Raw genomic sequence first — 17,412 nt, 5'->3', positions numbered from 1 at the left:
TCATTATGTGACTGAGTCGTTAGTCTTAGATCTTCCTAATACTACATTGTGTATCGTTTCTAAATATGGGAAGGAACAATAGAGTTAAACATCAATATACTTATCTGTCACGTCTGTTAGCAGGCCATAAAGTGTATTATGTATTTATTTATAGACTTTTATGTGTAAAAAGTATATCTCTATACATAGAGCAAGGAACGCAAGAACCTTTAGTCAACAATGTCAACATCTCTTGCAATGTTTAAGTTAGGAGCTGGAGAATCGTAAATTCCATCACTCGCAGATTTTTGTTGGTTAAATAGTTAAATGTATGTTCATTTAAACATGTTTTCAAAGTTTCTAAACACATTTACCAAGATACTTCCAAGTGCAAAAGTTGAATTTTCCACACGGAAAAAATTGCGGACATTTTCAGGACCCAAATTATTTTGGTTCAGTTTTCAACCGACTTCAAAAAAGGAGGAGGTTCTCAATTCGACCCGTATGTTTTTTTTTTTTTTCTATGTTTGTTACGCGATAACTCCGCCAATTATGAACCGATTTGAACAAATCTTTTTTCGGCGTATAGGTAATACCTCAAGGGTGGTCCCATTTAAATTTAATAATAGAAAAAACAACCCCCAAGGGTGGAAAATTGGGGATGAACTTTTTTATACGCAATATCTCCGCCGATTATAAATCAATTTGAACGATTATTTTTTTTGTTGAATAGGTATTATCAAAAGGGTGGTTTCATGCGAATTTGAAGAAAATATTTCACCCCCAAGGGTGGAAAATTGGGGATGAACTTTTTTATACGCAATATTTTTAATTTTTGTTTTTTTTTTTGTGTTCACGCATTTGAAGTTGGTTTTATTTTTTTTAAAAGTTATAACGTTCAAAAATCAAACAAGCGCTGATTGAGCGAAAAAAAAGTTAAAAAAGAAAAAGTTATTAAATAAGTATTTTGGCCGAATGCTAGATATCACAGACTAGATTTCCGCCCGTGGCTTCGCCCGCGTGGAATTTTTCGATTTTTATGCAACCTATGACACTCAGCAATAACGTTGCTTTCTATTGGTGAAAGAATTTTTAAAATCGGTTCAGTAGATCCCGAGATTACCCCTTACAATTTAACAAATAAGTATACAAACACACAAACTTTACCTCTTTATAATAAAATATGAGTATAGATAAGTTATTATTTCGAGATTCACCGTTGTAGTAAAAATGCCTGCCTAATTGACTTATGCAACAGGTGGGAATTTGCAAAGCTTTGAAGTTTGTGTGCATCATAAGTCACCTCCGAGCAATCGAATGTGGGTACTGGGTAGGGCTTGGTAAATAACACTGTTTGTCCGGTCGATAGCACATCAGTACGGCTAGCACGAAAAATTTTCAAATTCGAATCGTTTGCGTATTCGAATCGCCATCAAAAGATTTAGTGCGAAAACTACAACAGCGCAGTCCTGGATCTGTCAATAGGCTGTATAGGCCGCGGCCTAGGGGCGGCAGATTTCAGATGACGCTTACTCGATTTCAGAAGATAAAAGTTAAATAAAGATCCAACCCCACCCTAGCCTACGGGCGGCAAAACTGTAAATCCGCCACTGCAACAGCGCCCTTGTGAGCGTGTCGTAAAGTGAACTTAGTATGAGAAATGGTTGCCTGAAACTTATTTTGAGAATCAAAATTGTCACGTTATCGTTTATTTCGAATTTTATCGAATACGCAAACGATTCGAAGACGAAAGTTGTTCATGCTAGAGGTACAGGCTACCCCTTTTCACTGAAAAATAGCACCTAATGGAACCACATAAGATACACGTAGCATTTAGCTTTTGATATTCGTTAGAACAAACTGCAAATAATGTAGTTTGTTTGTTTGCTTCTAGTTACTTACATCTGTGACGCAAAGAAAGTGTTGTGAATGTGGCTCTTGTCTTTGTGGTATAGTGGTTAAAATAATCTGGGAGTCCTAGGTTTTATTCTCAGTGTACATTATGGTGAAAAAAATAAATCAATGTGGTGTCTTACAGTTAATTGAGATTGATGGATTTATTTGCCTTTCTTCGATATCCTCAAGGGAACTTTTCAGAGTTTTCAGAACCACTTCAAAATGATAAATCGTATTGAACTTTTTCAAGACACATTTCACAAGACTGAAAAAAAAAAACTGCCACAAAATCGTCTTTCAATTTGTTCAAATTATTTTAGTACTAGATTTGAAATGATCCCAACTAATATTATAAATGCGAAAGTAACTCTGTCTGTCTGTCTGTCTGTCTGTCTGTTACGCTTTCCCGCTTAAACCTCGCAACCGATTTTGATGAAATTTGGCATAGAGATAGTTTGAGTCCCGGGAAAGAACATAGGATAGTTTTTATCCCGGTTTTTTAAACAGGGACGCGCGCGATAAAGTTTTTCTGTGACAGACAAAATTCCACGCGGGCGAAGCCGCGGGCGGAAAGCTAGTTAAATATAAGATGCATACAAATAGTCAAATTAAAACTACGAAAATTCGTAGAAATCGTAGTTAATTGATCGACCGCGTACCTATAAGTAGGTACTGTAGCGTGTAGTAGCATTTGTAGCGAACATGATAATTTTATTGGGCCCACTATGAGAGCAAATAAAATCCAAAGGTATTTTTAAGAAAAGTGTGATCCTACTTATTAAACTAATATTATTAATTTTCAATTCATTTTCTTGTATATCTTTAGTTCCAAGTGACCTACTCACGAGTGTTTTTTGTACCTATGCAATAAAAGTAAAGCAGATAATATGGCTTTGTTCTAAACAAACTTTAATATTGACTGAAATAATATTGTGTGTTGCTGAAATGATAATGTAATTCATAACCAAGTTGCATCATGATAATCCAAAATTACAAACTTGAAACAATCTTGCTAATATTATAAACGCGAAAGTTTTTATGGGTGTCTAGATGTTAACATGTTTGTTACTCTTTTGCGCAAAAACTACTGAGCGGATTTTGATGAAACTTTACAGTATTGTTGTTTATAACCCAGAATAACATATAGGCTATAATTTATGACGATCTGTGATAAACTAAATTTTACGCGGGTGAAGTCGCGGGCAAAAGCTAGTGAAAACATAATGCACCTTTCAGCAGGTGAGTAAATGGCAGTAAATTAGAAATCATTTCCGCGATCATTATTACGCTTCAACGCTAGAAAAAACCGTCATCGTCATTTGCAATTATAATAGATAATCATCTTCACAACACAACATTTTATTTCAGCCGTTGAGTTCTCAGTATTACTTACCTACTCGTATTTTATTTATAATGGAAAGTTTACATAGATAACATTTTTATTTCTTTTAGATTGGGCAGGCATTTATAATTCCAAGGCATAGATTCTCTAAGATGGACTTAAAGTTCTGAAAATTTTCATTATTTTCAGGGCTTCTGGATCTATAATATGTTTTAGAATACTCTAGCTCTTGTGTTAGCAGCCTTTAATTAACGCGGTTCTAAGGCTAGTTTCAGACAGTTATGTAGGTATTGATTCATTTATATTCCTACTAGCTTTCCGCCCGCGGCTTCGCCCGCGTTGAATTTTGTCTGTCACAGAAAAACCTAATCGCGCGCGTCCCTGTTTCAAAAACCGGGATAAAAACTATCCTTTATGTCCTTTCCCGGGACTCAAACTATCTCTATGCCAAATTTCATCAAAATCGGTTCAGTGGTTTGGGCGTGAAAGCGAGACAGACAGACAGAGTTACTTTCGCATTTATAATATTAGTATAGAATTTTCTCCAGTGTGACTAAATGAGATTTTTTTTCCCAACGAGTAACACTTGGGAACAATCCTCATGTATTTTTTCAACTGCATGTAAGTACGATATAAATCGTAATCTTTCGTTTAATTTATCGTATTCAGTCTCAGAATTATGACATTATCAGTTTTATAGGTGTCAGGTGCAGTAGGTAGGGTCATTTACCTTTACATAACATAATTATAATTTATTCGTGCTAAAAACAACTTTTTATAAATCAATAACATTATCTGCAGGAAAATTTTCGTATTTTATTCAGTTATCTTTACTATAACTCATTGACTCTTTGCACTTGTTGAACACAAATAAAATGTGAATTGACATATTTGTAAACCTACAGATAACCTGGTTTGTTGCCATCTTACATAATACTTGCACAGATTCTTTCATTAATTTCATTCTTTTTTGGGTATTCTGTGGCAAATAGAGCAATCATTTGAAAACGGCTCGACCAATTTAGCTAATTTATTTTTTGACAATCTATGAGGTAGAAAGAGTAGTACCTCAACCAAAAAACATTTGCGTTGTGTTTTTGCCTCTTAAAATTATAATATGTATTTACTACCAATATTTTATATTCAGGCATTTCCCATTTTGGTTACAAGTTTGCAGAACTTTATAATACTTATAAATATAATAATGAAGCTTTGTTCACTTATGTAGGATTTAGTACGATGAAGAGGAAACACAAAGTCCATAATACGAGTAACTTATTTTTATTTACAGGAAAGGCATTCTTATTGCAGAATTTACGTGGATATTGACATTAACCGATTTTAAGCTGGGACTTCAGCCATAATACATGATTGTAATGCAGTCGCTGTCTTAAAGACGATATATTGACTTCTTTAGATTATTTTATATTAGCGGCCGCCCGCGACTTCGTACGCGTGGATCCCGTTTTATTTAGGTGTTGAATTTTGCAAAATCTCGTCTTAGTGAGCACCTACGTTCTAAATAGAACCCCCATGCAAATTTGAGACTCCTAGCACTTGTAGTTTCTGAGATTTCATGAGTGAGTCAGTCAATGACCTTTCGCTTTATAAGGTAAGTGCCCCCTACTTCGGTATATTAAGGCTCTTACGACTTTAACATTTTATTTAAAAATAACCAAGCATGATATCAGTATGAAAGCTTTTGTATGCTAAACTTTGGTCTTTTGACAGTAAGTTAATACATAATTTATAGTTATATAGTTTGAACTTTTTTTTATATTAATTTTTCTGCGGACCTCTTGTTTGGATCCTGTTTCGTGACAAAATTTTGCTCTGTTTCTAAGTTCGTGAACTCATGTCCCCTATTTCGGGATAGGGTTTTATGCATACAGTTAGGATATTTTAATAATGATTAAGGGTTTAATAAATTTAAAAACGATAATAAAAATTTAGAATAAAATAAATATGTGAAATTGACGATATTACTTACCTGAAATATTCATAAGAAATAATGTGAGTCTAGTATAATATTTTGATTTGTTAATTCTAACAATATGTGAAAATATTTATATAACCATTAGAAATGTAGGGGGGGGGGGGGACTTAACCCCCCCCACCCCCTCGTACCCATAAAATTTAGATTTGTTATTTCTAGCGATATGTGAAAATATTTATATTAACCATTAGAAATGTGGGGGGGGTCTTACCCCCCCCCCCCTTCTTACCCATAAAATTTTGATTTGTAACCCCCCCCCCTCTCCCCATAATCCCACCCCTGGAGCTGTTTCAAGAGTAGACCCCCCCCCCCCTGAATATAACCCCAGATACGCCAAGACTCATATTAAAAAGTAAGTAATTAATTAATTTCTTAGGTAGGTAAGTATTAAAAACTAAAAAATATGTCGATTTCTTTGATGGTGTGTGTCATAAAAGTACCTAACACCATACATTTATAAATCACGAACTTGGAAAAAAGTAACAATAATACGGTTCCTTGTTTCGTGATACTGATTATTCCAAATTCCCCAAGTAAAATTCATGGATTATTGTCAAAATGTGTCAATTAACTATTATCTATCCCATATACAATACAAAAAAACAAAGATAAATAAAACAAATCGAAATAAAACCAAAATTATGCTGGTACTACTTGTGCTAATTTATCTTAAAATTGGTCATATATGTGAACTTCAAACTCGTGTCATATACATTCTAGTGAACGAAACATATACCGAATTTAGGTCATGAGAAACTTAAATAAATGCATTATTTGTTTCATAACTTACATTTAAATTATTATAAATAATTATTTTAAAACCAAGCATCAAAATGTTATCCATAATATCCTTGAATCGGTAGTGTCACGAAATAGGGGACACCCGAAAAATAATATGTACGCTATTTCGTGAGTCAATTAATCGCAATTTTAAAGGAATTCTACGTTTTCATATAACTTTTTTCTAAGCCAAATCAATTGTCAAGGAACACATGAAACCACTATTACAAGTTTTATTTAAATGGACGTTCCTTCGCCTTTTTATAAGCTTAAGAAGTTGGAGCGCTAACCTTACGGTGAGAGCAACCTTTGCAAGCCGCACGGCTGTTTTTGGCTCTCTGAGAGTTTGAAGCTTCGTATTGCTCTCATTTTTGGCGCCACAATGTTGGTACTTGGTTTTTTAGATAGCTTAAATAATAGAGTTTTTGTAGTAATGAAGAATTTTTATAAATAATATTCCATTTGCTTATTATTTGAGCTAGAAAAAAAACTTACGAACTTACGTACTATCACGAACTAGTAGCCGTTTACCTTAGATTGAGGTAGAAGAAGTAGATCAGTTTTCCGGTTTTATGAGCTGTCAAAACGCGACTTTATATTGATTTACTTTGGCAAAAGGCGCCTATCACGTCTGTTCGCAAACTCAATTTAACTATTTACTGATTTCTAGCTATTCTAAATCGAAGATAGCACGCTATAGAAAACTTTTCACTTTTCCTAAGTTAGAATAAAGTGTTTTTTCAAACATTTTCTTAGTACATGAAATAAACGATAAGGTTACACTGAAATGAACACCCTGTATCTCTGCTCTCGTTATCAATCAACTGCGCATTCAGATGCGTACGCGCATTGACAATGGTACAGATCAGACTATACATGTTTATTGAAAAATAGCCTCTATTGCAACGACATACGATGCTATAGTTTAGCTTTGTGCCGTGGGTATAAGAGACAGTGCCATTGTGATTGTTCATGTATTAATAGATAGTGAAAGATAACGCTTTATGCCATTGTTTTGTTATGTAAGTTAATCGCATGGCAATGTGTCTCGTGAGTTATGATGTGGAGGAAGTCTAAATAAAATTAGTACATAAATTATAATAAAGTTAGTATTTTTTACACGCAATTTTGTCTGTTTAAAGAAGCTCATATCTAAATAAGATAAAAATAAGCACTTTTTCTTAATAGTCTAGTACCCTAATTTTTGATGCTTATTTTTTCTGACTCAGGACAAACGCCACCCTCTTTGTTTTTTAGAATCAACGGGATTTTTTCCAAATAATCATTAATTCCCATAAGTAATATAGATAAAATATATGGATCTCATGATCCTTTGGGATTCTTAATCTTATAATTTGGCTAATCTACTTAACTGGAAATTCCATGATATTTATTTTATAAAAAAATACCTAATAAATGCCTATTTAACGCTTAGGAGTGCCTATTGTCAGATGCTGACATATGATACCGTGTACACCCACATGGACACGTGTATTGAGGCACCATTAAGCAATAAAGACGCACAGATTTGCCTTTCCTGTCCGCTGTGGCACACATTCTATATTAGTTCATTCTTTGATAGGTCTACAAATAACTTATATACAACCTAAAGTCATTCCAAGAGGGTTATTTTTAAAGGCATTTCTGAAATAATTGACTTTTTTATCAGACAATTTGTCTTTACCTTTATCTAAAATTTTGAGGTAATTATTACAATTCGATAATAATTATTTAACTTATTTTAAAATCTACAAGAGTTAGGCCTTCAGTGCCCGAGGCACCTGTTGAGATTCAGTGCCAGGACCTTGACTTTCAGCTCAGCATGCTCCCAGAGTAGTAGGATGTACTGAGTAGGTGTTCCTATTAGCAAAATATGTTTTTGTACATAATAATGACATTTAGTGCCAAATAAAGATATAATATTTCTTTCTTTCTTTCATATTAGAAGTATGTTAGGCCTTTTTCAGGGCCCTCGTTCATAACTTGAAGCTCTACATATAATTAAATGCGCAATTAAAAATCTAATAAAAAATTAAGTGTTTGTTTGTACTAAAGTTACAAATTGACGCTAAAACGGTTCAATGCTATCGAAACATTACAAACAGCAAAGATAACCGACCGTTATTGGAGCCAAATCACAATCTAAACAAATAATGTTATGACAAAACAACGCGCTTGGAATAGCGGGAGGCACTGCATTCCATAATATTGAAGTTAAGACGTTAAATAGAGAATTTGTTTTGGTTTGTCCATTCCAGGGGCATTATCTACATAGATGAAAATAGAAAAATAAAGTATGTATAAGCACTTAGGCATTTCCGAGTAAAAAATCTGTACATTATGTTTCCCGATTTAGATTTCTTAAAATTCAGATTCTGAAGATACAACATCTTCAGAATCTGAATTTTAATTTTACATTATGTTTGGTGGTATTTTTTATTTTATCCTAGACAGCATCTCATTTAACACCAGGTGCGATTGCGGTCAAATACCTGCCTTGTCTAGCATAAAAAAAATGTTTTTAAAGATAAACTAAGTATACCGCATAAGTAACTAGTTAATATTTTGTGCAAATACTCGTATACAATTCACAAAACAAAGTATTCTTTAATCTGAGGTGAATTTAAGTATAATGGGTTTATTCCACTATGCTCAATGCTCATCTGGGTGATATCACCTGGGTAGAGAATTGGAATTTCTGTGTCTTTATATCATATTCTGATTCACCTAGGTTCATTTTCCTAAGCAGACGCCCTTATTCACCTTGGAATTGATTCAACCAGGTAAACAAAGGAAACTTTTTGTTCATCTTGTGCTGACCTTTATCACCCACGTTTCATAGCCCATTTTCTTGATATCCATGCCAATTGTGGTCGCCTGTTCCCAACCAGTCACACCGAAATGACTAACACTGTTACAGGTTGGGGAAAAAGTCATCTAGTCGCACTGCTCGTATTACTTTTTGGTACATTTGTTTACCTATCTTCCAAAACGGTCACACTGTAACCTATATTTTCTGACAGTAAACTTTTGATACTTAAAGTATTTTGATTTTTAATTTAATTTTTACATTATTAATTTTGAAAACTGATATTAAAAATGCTTGGGCTGAGTTGCACCACTTAACTTTGACCGCAACTTTAACGATAACCGGTGTTTTTGTATGGAGTTTGACAAATTTTTGACGTTTGTCAAAGTTAAGTAAGATGGTGCAACCCAGCCTTAATGTGTGAACCATTGAGAAGGCAGGAAACAAATGCCCTAACGATTATCAGTGTGACTGGATGGGATTTTTTTCCCAACGAGTAACAGTGTTACTCATTTCGGTGTGACTGGTTGGGAATAAGCGATTTTGGTAGAGTTCTACCATGTCTTTATCTATTATTATTTATCAAGGTTATTCCTCCACTATTAATATTACTTAATATCTAAATTAGAATGTTAATATCTACTTAATTTTGTTAACTTGTTGTCAAACGTCACGCGAGTTTTTTTGAGTGCTTTTGATAAACTTTGGGTTATCGTTTAACACGTAATAGTGTGATGATTCCAGTACATATCAGTAATAAATTTGCGACCTCCTATAAATTTTATTGCCCGATAAACGTTGGTGGCAAAGATTATCTATGGGTTTGCCGACGGGAACTTAATGATGTTTGTGTTAAGTATGTAAAAGTGAATTATCTTATTACCTATACAGGCACTTACTTAATACTCGTAATAATAATCGTGAAAGTTTGCGAGGATTTACTACTTTACGTAAAAACTACTGAACGGAATTTGATGAAATTTTACATGCTAGGTTTGCGCGACAAATACGAATTGTCAATTCAGCATTTCATCTCATCTCTTATTCATAGCTTGCCTGGTTATGAGCATTGACCAGGGATGTTATGGATATCCGTAACCGTAACCGAAACTTTCGGATATCCGAAATAAAAAAAATATCTGAAACCGTAATCGAAACCGGTATTCGAAGACAGAAAGAAAATACCCCACAAGGAGAAAAACAATATCAAACTAACATACTGATTAAAATTAAATAATCAATATCTAAAGCATTTATCGTTAATTTTATTACGTAGATACATTATGTTTATGTAGATATTATTACCGATTAGAGTTTTATCATTATGGCATTGAATTAGTTTATCAAAATTGGAAAATTTTCAACAAACGCATTTTGATAAAAAGTTGTAAAGTACCTACTCTTAAATCGATACAAATAGTAATTCTATTGATTATAATTATAAATACTACTGTTGAACCCAGTTCAGAGTTCATCATCATCATCATTTCAGCCACATTCAAAACATCAATCTTTTAAACTGCGATCTCCAACCCGCCTGCCAAGCGTGGAGATTATGGCGAAACCCTCCACTATAGTGGAGGAGGCTCATAGTCCAGCAGTGGACTGCAAGGGCTGTTGATGATGATGATGATGATGATGATAATGATGATGATGATAGATAATGAGAGGTGACGGGAAGGTATAGATATATATTTTATTTTAATAAGCATAAGGCTGTTGGTATTGTCTTGCAGCGCACGTAATATTGTTTGTAATTGGATATAAAATACCACGGTAGTATAATAATTACACAGCTGATAGTTACAATACTACGAGACTTTGTTTTGTAAACGAAGATCTCATTTACAAGTTTTTAAAGACAGTCTTTTTACATGACTGTAAAAAGTGTAGGTACCTGAACAGATTTTAATGCAATCCATTTAACTTAAAATAAACTATGTTTCAGATCATTCGGGTGAGATATGCAGTATAAACTCCCCGTAACTAAACTTCATACTAAAATGAGGTCATAAAAGTGGTCACAAAAATGCTGAAACTGTTGTAAAAACTTCTTCCACGTGGACGAAGTCACGGGCAAATGCTAGCTAACATAAATTACAATTACTCCGATATCGGTTTCCTCAAATTACAACAATACATTGATTTTCCGGTTGGTATTCATCTTATTGCATTTTCCACATTTTTTCCCTTATCATGTTGAGAATTAGTTTCTCTTCTTTGTCGACAATCGTTAAATATTATGTAATTTTTATGGGTTTGTTTCTACCGTGGTCCGACTGAGAAATCATTTTCATGTTTGTAAGATTTGTTTTTATTTTTGCATAAACTGCATTATCCATAATAACTACATGTTCGTATAGAGCTAAGAAAATTTAAAATTACTTATTTAAATTTTTTCATGGCGAGAGAGTCCCATTCTAATTTCTAACTACTGGATCATTTTACTGCAGTACCTAGCGTTTTTTATCTACAGCTCGACCGCCAATAACCCCATCAGTGAGGGTCAAGTTTGTCCCGGGGGAAAGTTAACTCTTATAGGACCCGCAACGAAATTAATCAGAAGAACATAGGAGGAGTTCGAAGTTAAGGTTCGACTTCCCTCCATTGCCAAGCGGATGACAGGTGACAAACAAAGGTTTAATAACCTTTAAGAAAAGATGCACCACGGACAATAATAATATCAAATAGGGACCTATCTTATGAGCAATTTGCCTGCCAATAATATTTTTCAGAAAATCGCTTAAAATCACGGACATTTTTGATTTTTTCACGGAATTCAGCGTGCAACCAGCTGCGTGATTCTACATTCTACACGCACGCGGACGATTCACACGCGTGTAAACAATTTTTAACCGTGCTCTAAGTACACCGTTTAATCTAACTAAACTAAACATAGGTCTAGACTAGGTTTTGTTTTATTTGACGTACATATTAATTAAACATACAACTGAACGCAACTCGTTTTATATCAACACTAGTAATTAAATAATGATTGTTTGTTTTATGAATACGCAGATATTTTATCTTTCACATTGAAATAGGTCATGTTGAAAATATCTAGATATCAAGTCGTTAATCAGAATATTATCAAATAGCACTGAAAATAACTAGCAATAAGTAAGAAGTCTTAAATAGAAAACAAGGGTATCTAAAAAATGGAGCTGATATTTTGATACGCCATACGAGTATGTAATCAAAACTTTAACGTTGATAATATTATAATTCTTGTGTTAGGGGTGAGTTCTCCACAATACGGGTACAACCCGTTCGCACTAAGTTTGCCGGTCCGTGGAATGCGCATCCCCTCGCTTTAAACGCAATTAATGTGTCTTATTTTACACAAATACACAATTTTTATCAATATTAATAATAAAAATTAATTATACAGGGTGTTAGGTAAATGGGTATATTAGGGTGGTCCTTATTCCTACGAAAAAAATTTTTTTTCTTATATTTTGCGGGGCACCACGTAATTTGAATAATACCATATGAAAGTCTTTCATAATTTTTTTTTTAATTTTTAAAAGACATTTAGGGGTCGCTACTCGCTACCAAGGTTTGAATTTTAAGTAAAAACACAAAATCTGTATTTGTTAGATTCATTTATTTTTAGCCAAAGCCAAATAAAAATATTACAAAATTATTGTTGTTGCTATGAACTAAGATATTATGTACAATGTACATATTTGAATCAATTATTTTTAAGATATACCTAAGAGTTGACTTGTTAGTATCTCAACGCGTCGGTACCATGGTCGGTACAGAAGAGGGGTTGAGGAGAGAAGGGGATAAGAAGTGATTGTCTATTCTATCTATGCGATGTCCATTTGCACGTAAAATGTGATATAAACACTTAAATAAAACATTTATGAAACCATGATTTAAGATCTTCAAAGCTTTTTGTAAATATTTTGACAGCTGGTAGCGACCTCTAATTCTTAACAAAAAAAAAAAAAAACATAAAAAGCTAATTTCATATTTAGAGGTATATAATCGAATGAGAAAGTGCCCCGGGGATAATTCAAAAGTCGAAAAATAAGGACCACCCTAGGGTATATGAGCCGACACTATCCCATGTCAACATGGGCATATAAATGGTATAGTGAAGTCAGAAATTTGAAATTATCATTTTAATTTTTTTTATTTTCATACTAAATAAATTTTATAAAATCCGATTTGTATGAAAATTTAAATAATTAAATTGAAGATATAAATTTTCTGACTTCACCGTACCATTTATATGCCCATGTTAACATGGACTAGTGTCGGCTCATATACCCATTTACCTAACACCCTGTATATAATATCAATATTTATAATAAAAATTAAATATATTTTAAATATAGTTTGTTATAGTTATAGACGCTTCCCTTCGAGTGACGTCATATCGTCAGCGGAAAACTTATCGCGAACGGATAGTAAGTAGTCCAGCTGTTGACGGGATCGAATTAGCGTTCCTTGAATCAAAGTTTCCTTCAGAATTCATTATTGAGAATAGGTTTATATTTGTGTATTTAAAAGGCCTTCATTTAAAGGGCCTCATTTAAAGGGCCTTCATTAACTTCCGGTCAAGTTCAAGACTTAATTTTACACTTTTCAGATAGTTTTTCACTCATGATGAAACGCGTGAAAATAGTTTTTCAGTCAGTCCAAGATCTCTCATTCATATGAGACTGCTTAAGTAGTTACTTTAGTTAATAATTACCTTTATAGTAGGTGTATTATTTTATAACCATACGAATTTAATTAATTACTTCAACAACTCAATCAATTACAATATTGTAATATGTAATTTTAACATCTAATTGTCATTCAGTGACCTGTTGAATTTTGAAATAAATTAAATAATTCATGATTTCAGCAATTCGTACAATCGGTAACAACTTAGACCCTTATGACAAAGGAGTAAAGAGGGAAAGTGTGGAGAAACTTTCGTTGCTTGATGCACTTGATTGCACACGTTTTCATTATTCTATTTATAAATTGAATGACCGTAGATTTTCCTAATCCGACCAAATTGAGATGACATAAACAATCATGTGTTTCTCCAATAGAATCATGCATTACTATTTGGCAGGCATTAGAAAAAAATTCGCGCGCGATTTGCTTACGAGTCGATGCACTTTTGATGCAAGATATATTTTTGTCAACACTTTTATGTTTTGTTTTGGTGTTTTGTAGGAAGCGTGTTGATTCATGTGTTCAGTTAAAAACGTATTTTATTTGTCTGTATTGTTTATTTATAAACACTCGTCTTGTCCAGGCATTTAATTCTTTAATTAATTTATTTTATTTAATTAACAATATTGGTCTTTTTTCTGAATTACGCTTTTTTTAAATTCAGGTGTCATATTTGAATATTCTTTTTACTTTTAACAAAAACAAACGAATTATTCATCAAACCTGCGTTCCATTTTTGTTTCTGTAAGAAAACGCCGCGCATTTTTCAAAAATTTTAACCACGAACACCATAGACACTTCAAACTTTAAAACTTAAAATATTCGAATAGGACTGGCTTTTAAAAAGAACGCGCGCTTTTCACAAATTCAAATTAGGAACACTTTATTTTAAAACATACCAGCATTATTTTGGTGGCACAGGCTAAAAAGAACGTTCTTTTTCCAAAAATTCAGACCACGAACACCATAGAGCACTTTTTAAAAACCTACCAGCGGTCGAACTACTGGCTGTTTTTTTGAAAATTCAAATTACGAGCACTTTTTGAAAAACATGTCAGCGGTTGCGATGATTTACCTACTGCTTCATAGCACTGGCTGCTAAAAAGAACGTTCTTTTTCCAAAAATTCAAACCACGAACACCATAGAGCACTTTTTAAAAACTGGCTGTTTTTTCGAAAATTCAAATTACGAGCACTTTAAAAACATACCAGCGGCCGCGATGATGTATTGCCGCCAAAGTTGCCCCGCCTCCATCCTGTACGCTTGCTGGCTGACTGCGCCGGTGGCCACCGGGTCGTATGTGTACGGTCTATCTGCCATACGTCAGTCGACGTCACAACGATACGTAAGCTGCTGGCAGGTTCCCACGTTTGCCGAATCTGTAACGATTAGAGGTATGATCTATATTGATGTTGAGATCAATAATCTTTGAGTGGCTATTAATGTAATGCTTGCTTATTGCAGAAACAGATTTTCAGAGATCTCTTTTATGAACACCCTGAAAATAGAGGTAACTAGCTGACACGGTGAACTTCGTACCGGCTGTTAGTCTCAAATAATGTAGGATTCTAATGGTGAAAGAGTTTTTCAAATCGGTCAAGTAGTTTCGGAGCCTATTACAAACAAATTAACAATCAAATCTTTCCTCTTTATAAAATTTATGTAGATACAGGCGGTCTTAACGCTAGAAAGCGATCGCTCCTTAACAAGAAAGGCTAAATGAGACGTTGCATTGCATTTAACGTTCAGAGATGGACTCTATGCGGAGGCTCTATCAACAATTTTTAGGGGACCTGAACACCAAAAGGTTAATGAAAATCATTTATGTTTCCTAATACACTTATGAAACAAATATTGACATTTTATTATTATACTGCACGACTTAATTCGTCAATTTTTTAAAAGGGATTTAGTTAATTACTAACTAAGGTTTTAGTAAGCAGCTTCTAACAAAAGATGTTCTGTATGCTTGTAGACAATGAATAACATTTGCTCTTGATTTCAGATCGTGATCTCTTCGAAAGTAGACGAAGACGAAGTGCTAATACAAAGTTAGATAAAGTCTAGCTAGACGCAGTTAAAATGCAAGTAAAACTTTCCTGTGCATGAGAAATTAACACTTGTGTAAATTAATAAAATAATATCTGTAATAACAAACTAGCTCTATGATGATTGATGATGTTATTTTTCAACTTTATAATTCGCAGAAATCTTATGCTAACTTGCTATTTTTATACAAATTCACTATAAATTAGGTGTAATTATTCAAAGACAAATATTTTCCTCACGAAAAGGAAAATCACAAGACGTCGTATTAACAATATTTCCTTATACTTTAAATCTCTAGATAATAAATGCATGTGAACTTTCCTGGATCAACTTTTTAAATAATTTAATTGAAGTAAAAAAAAAATACTTCCTTATATTTTAAAATGTAATATAGCCTTCAGTAACTCAGGTTTAAAAATATGTTACCATTTAAATATAAACTTGTTTACTTTTCTTTAAAAAAAATCGGAGAAAATAAACACATAATGTACACACAAAGGGTACGTACTTGATCACCTATTTTGTAGGCACGTTTCAGGAGTGAAAGAGCGAATCAGGAGGGTTTTTTTTAGAACACGAAAACAAAATTTTATATTACACTTCGGAAGATTCCCTCTCACTATTTTCACCGAGAATTTCTATTCAATTATTATGTCATCCATAAGTATTAATTTTCAGGTAACATTAAAAACACCTATAGTTTTTCAACTGTTTGATTCCCTTCAATCAATCAATTAATGGATTAATAGTGGTATTAATACCACTTGTAGGACGGAATTGTACTAAGATTACAAATAAAGTAACATCGTTTTATACGAGATCAGAACATTGCAAGAGACAATTGCAAACAACTAGGAACTGTCTAATTAAGGCAGTAAGTAATATTATTTCATTGTACTACGATTTCCCTTAAAGATTCTTTTATAATGTACCTATCATACTAGGGTCTATGATAACCTATCATTGCCTGTGATTTTGATAGTATTTTCAACCGACTTCAAAAAAGGAGGAGGTTCTCAATTCGACCCGTATGTTTTTTTTTTTTTTTTTTTCTATGTTTGTTACGCGATAACTCCGCCAATTATGAACCGATTTGAACAAATCTTTTTTCGGCGTATAGGTAATACCTCAAGGGTGGTCCCATTTAAATTTAATAATAGAAAAAACAACCCCCAAGGGTGGAAAATTGGGGATGAACTTTTTTATACGCAATATCTCCGCCGATTATAAATCAATTTGAACGATTATTTTTTTGTTGAATAGGTATTATCAAAAGGGTGGTTTCATGCGAATTTGAAGAAAATATTTCACCCCTAAGGGTGGAAAATTGGGGATGAACTTTTTTATACGCAATATTTTTATTTTTAGTTTTTTTTTGTGTTCACGCATTTGAAGTGTAATGATTTTAGAATTAATATTGTATTTTATACGATTATTAGTTGCTTATAGATAGTTATTGTAATAATTTTGGTAGAATTTAAAAACCCATTATTAAAATTCAATACTTTACTTGATTACTTCCTGGACATTTTTGCAGATATTAGAATGATTTCAGAATTTATTCTGTATTATATTCAATTACATATTTCATGTTTATTATTTAATGTAATTATTTTAGAATTTTTATTGTATACAGTTTAGTAATTTAGAAATAAATTGTTATTTAAGTATTGATTTTGACTACTTCCGGGGCATGCTGTCGATAAGTCGTTTCGAGCCGGTTGACTTTGACGAATGGAAGGGGAAGTTGCCTTATCGCGGGCATGCCGCCGGACAGGCAGTTCAGTTGGAGCATTGAAAGCAAGAAGTAGTAACTTTAAGGTGTTATAATGTTGGAAATGTATAAATTAGTATCCTAAATAAATAAGTAATTGATC

The 17,412-nt window shown here is 33.2% G+C and overlaps 1 protein-coding gene across 2 annotated transcripts in view; it reads right to left on the bottom strand.

Moving 5' to 3' along the window:
- LOC135083775 (facilitated trehalose transporter Tret1-2 homolog) overlaps positions 1-17,412 on the bottom strand; it is a 62,579-nt gene that overhangs the window by 22,182 nt on the left and 22,985 nt on the right. For both annotated transcript variants that reach the window (XM_063978522.1, XM_063978521.1), the window contains exon 2: positions 14,695-14,865. In XM_063978522.1, coding sequence (XP_063834592.1) covers positions 14,695-14,806 — 112 coding nt within the window. In that variant the 5' untranslated portion in view covers positions 14,807-14,865. The remainder of the gene's footprint in view (positions 1-14,694; positions 14,866-17,412) is intronic.

This window comes from Ostrinia nubilalis, chromosome 24 (genome assembly GCF_963855985.1).
Source record: "Ostrinia nubilalis chromosome 24, ilOstNubi1.1, whole genome shotgun sequence".
NCBI classification, from domain to species: Eukaryota; Metazoa; Arthropoda; class Insecta; order Lepidoptera; family Crambidae; genus Ostrinia; species Ostrinia nubilalis.
The sequence above is the reverse complement of the archived record's forward strand: the minus strand, read 5'-3'. Positions and strand labels throughout refer to the sequence as shown.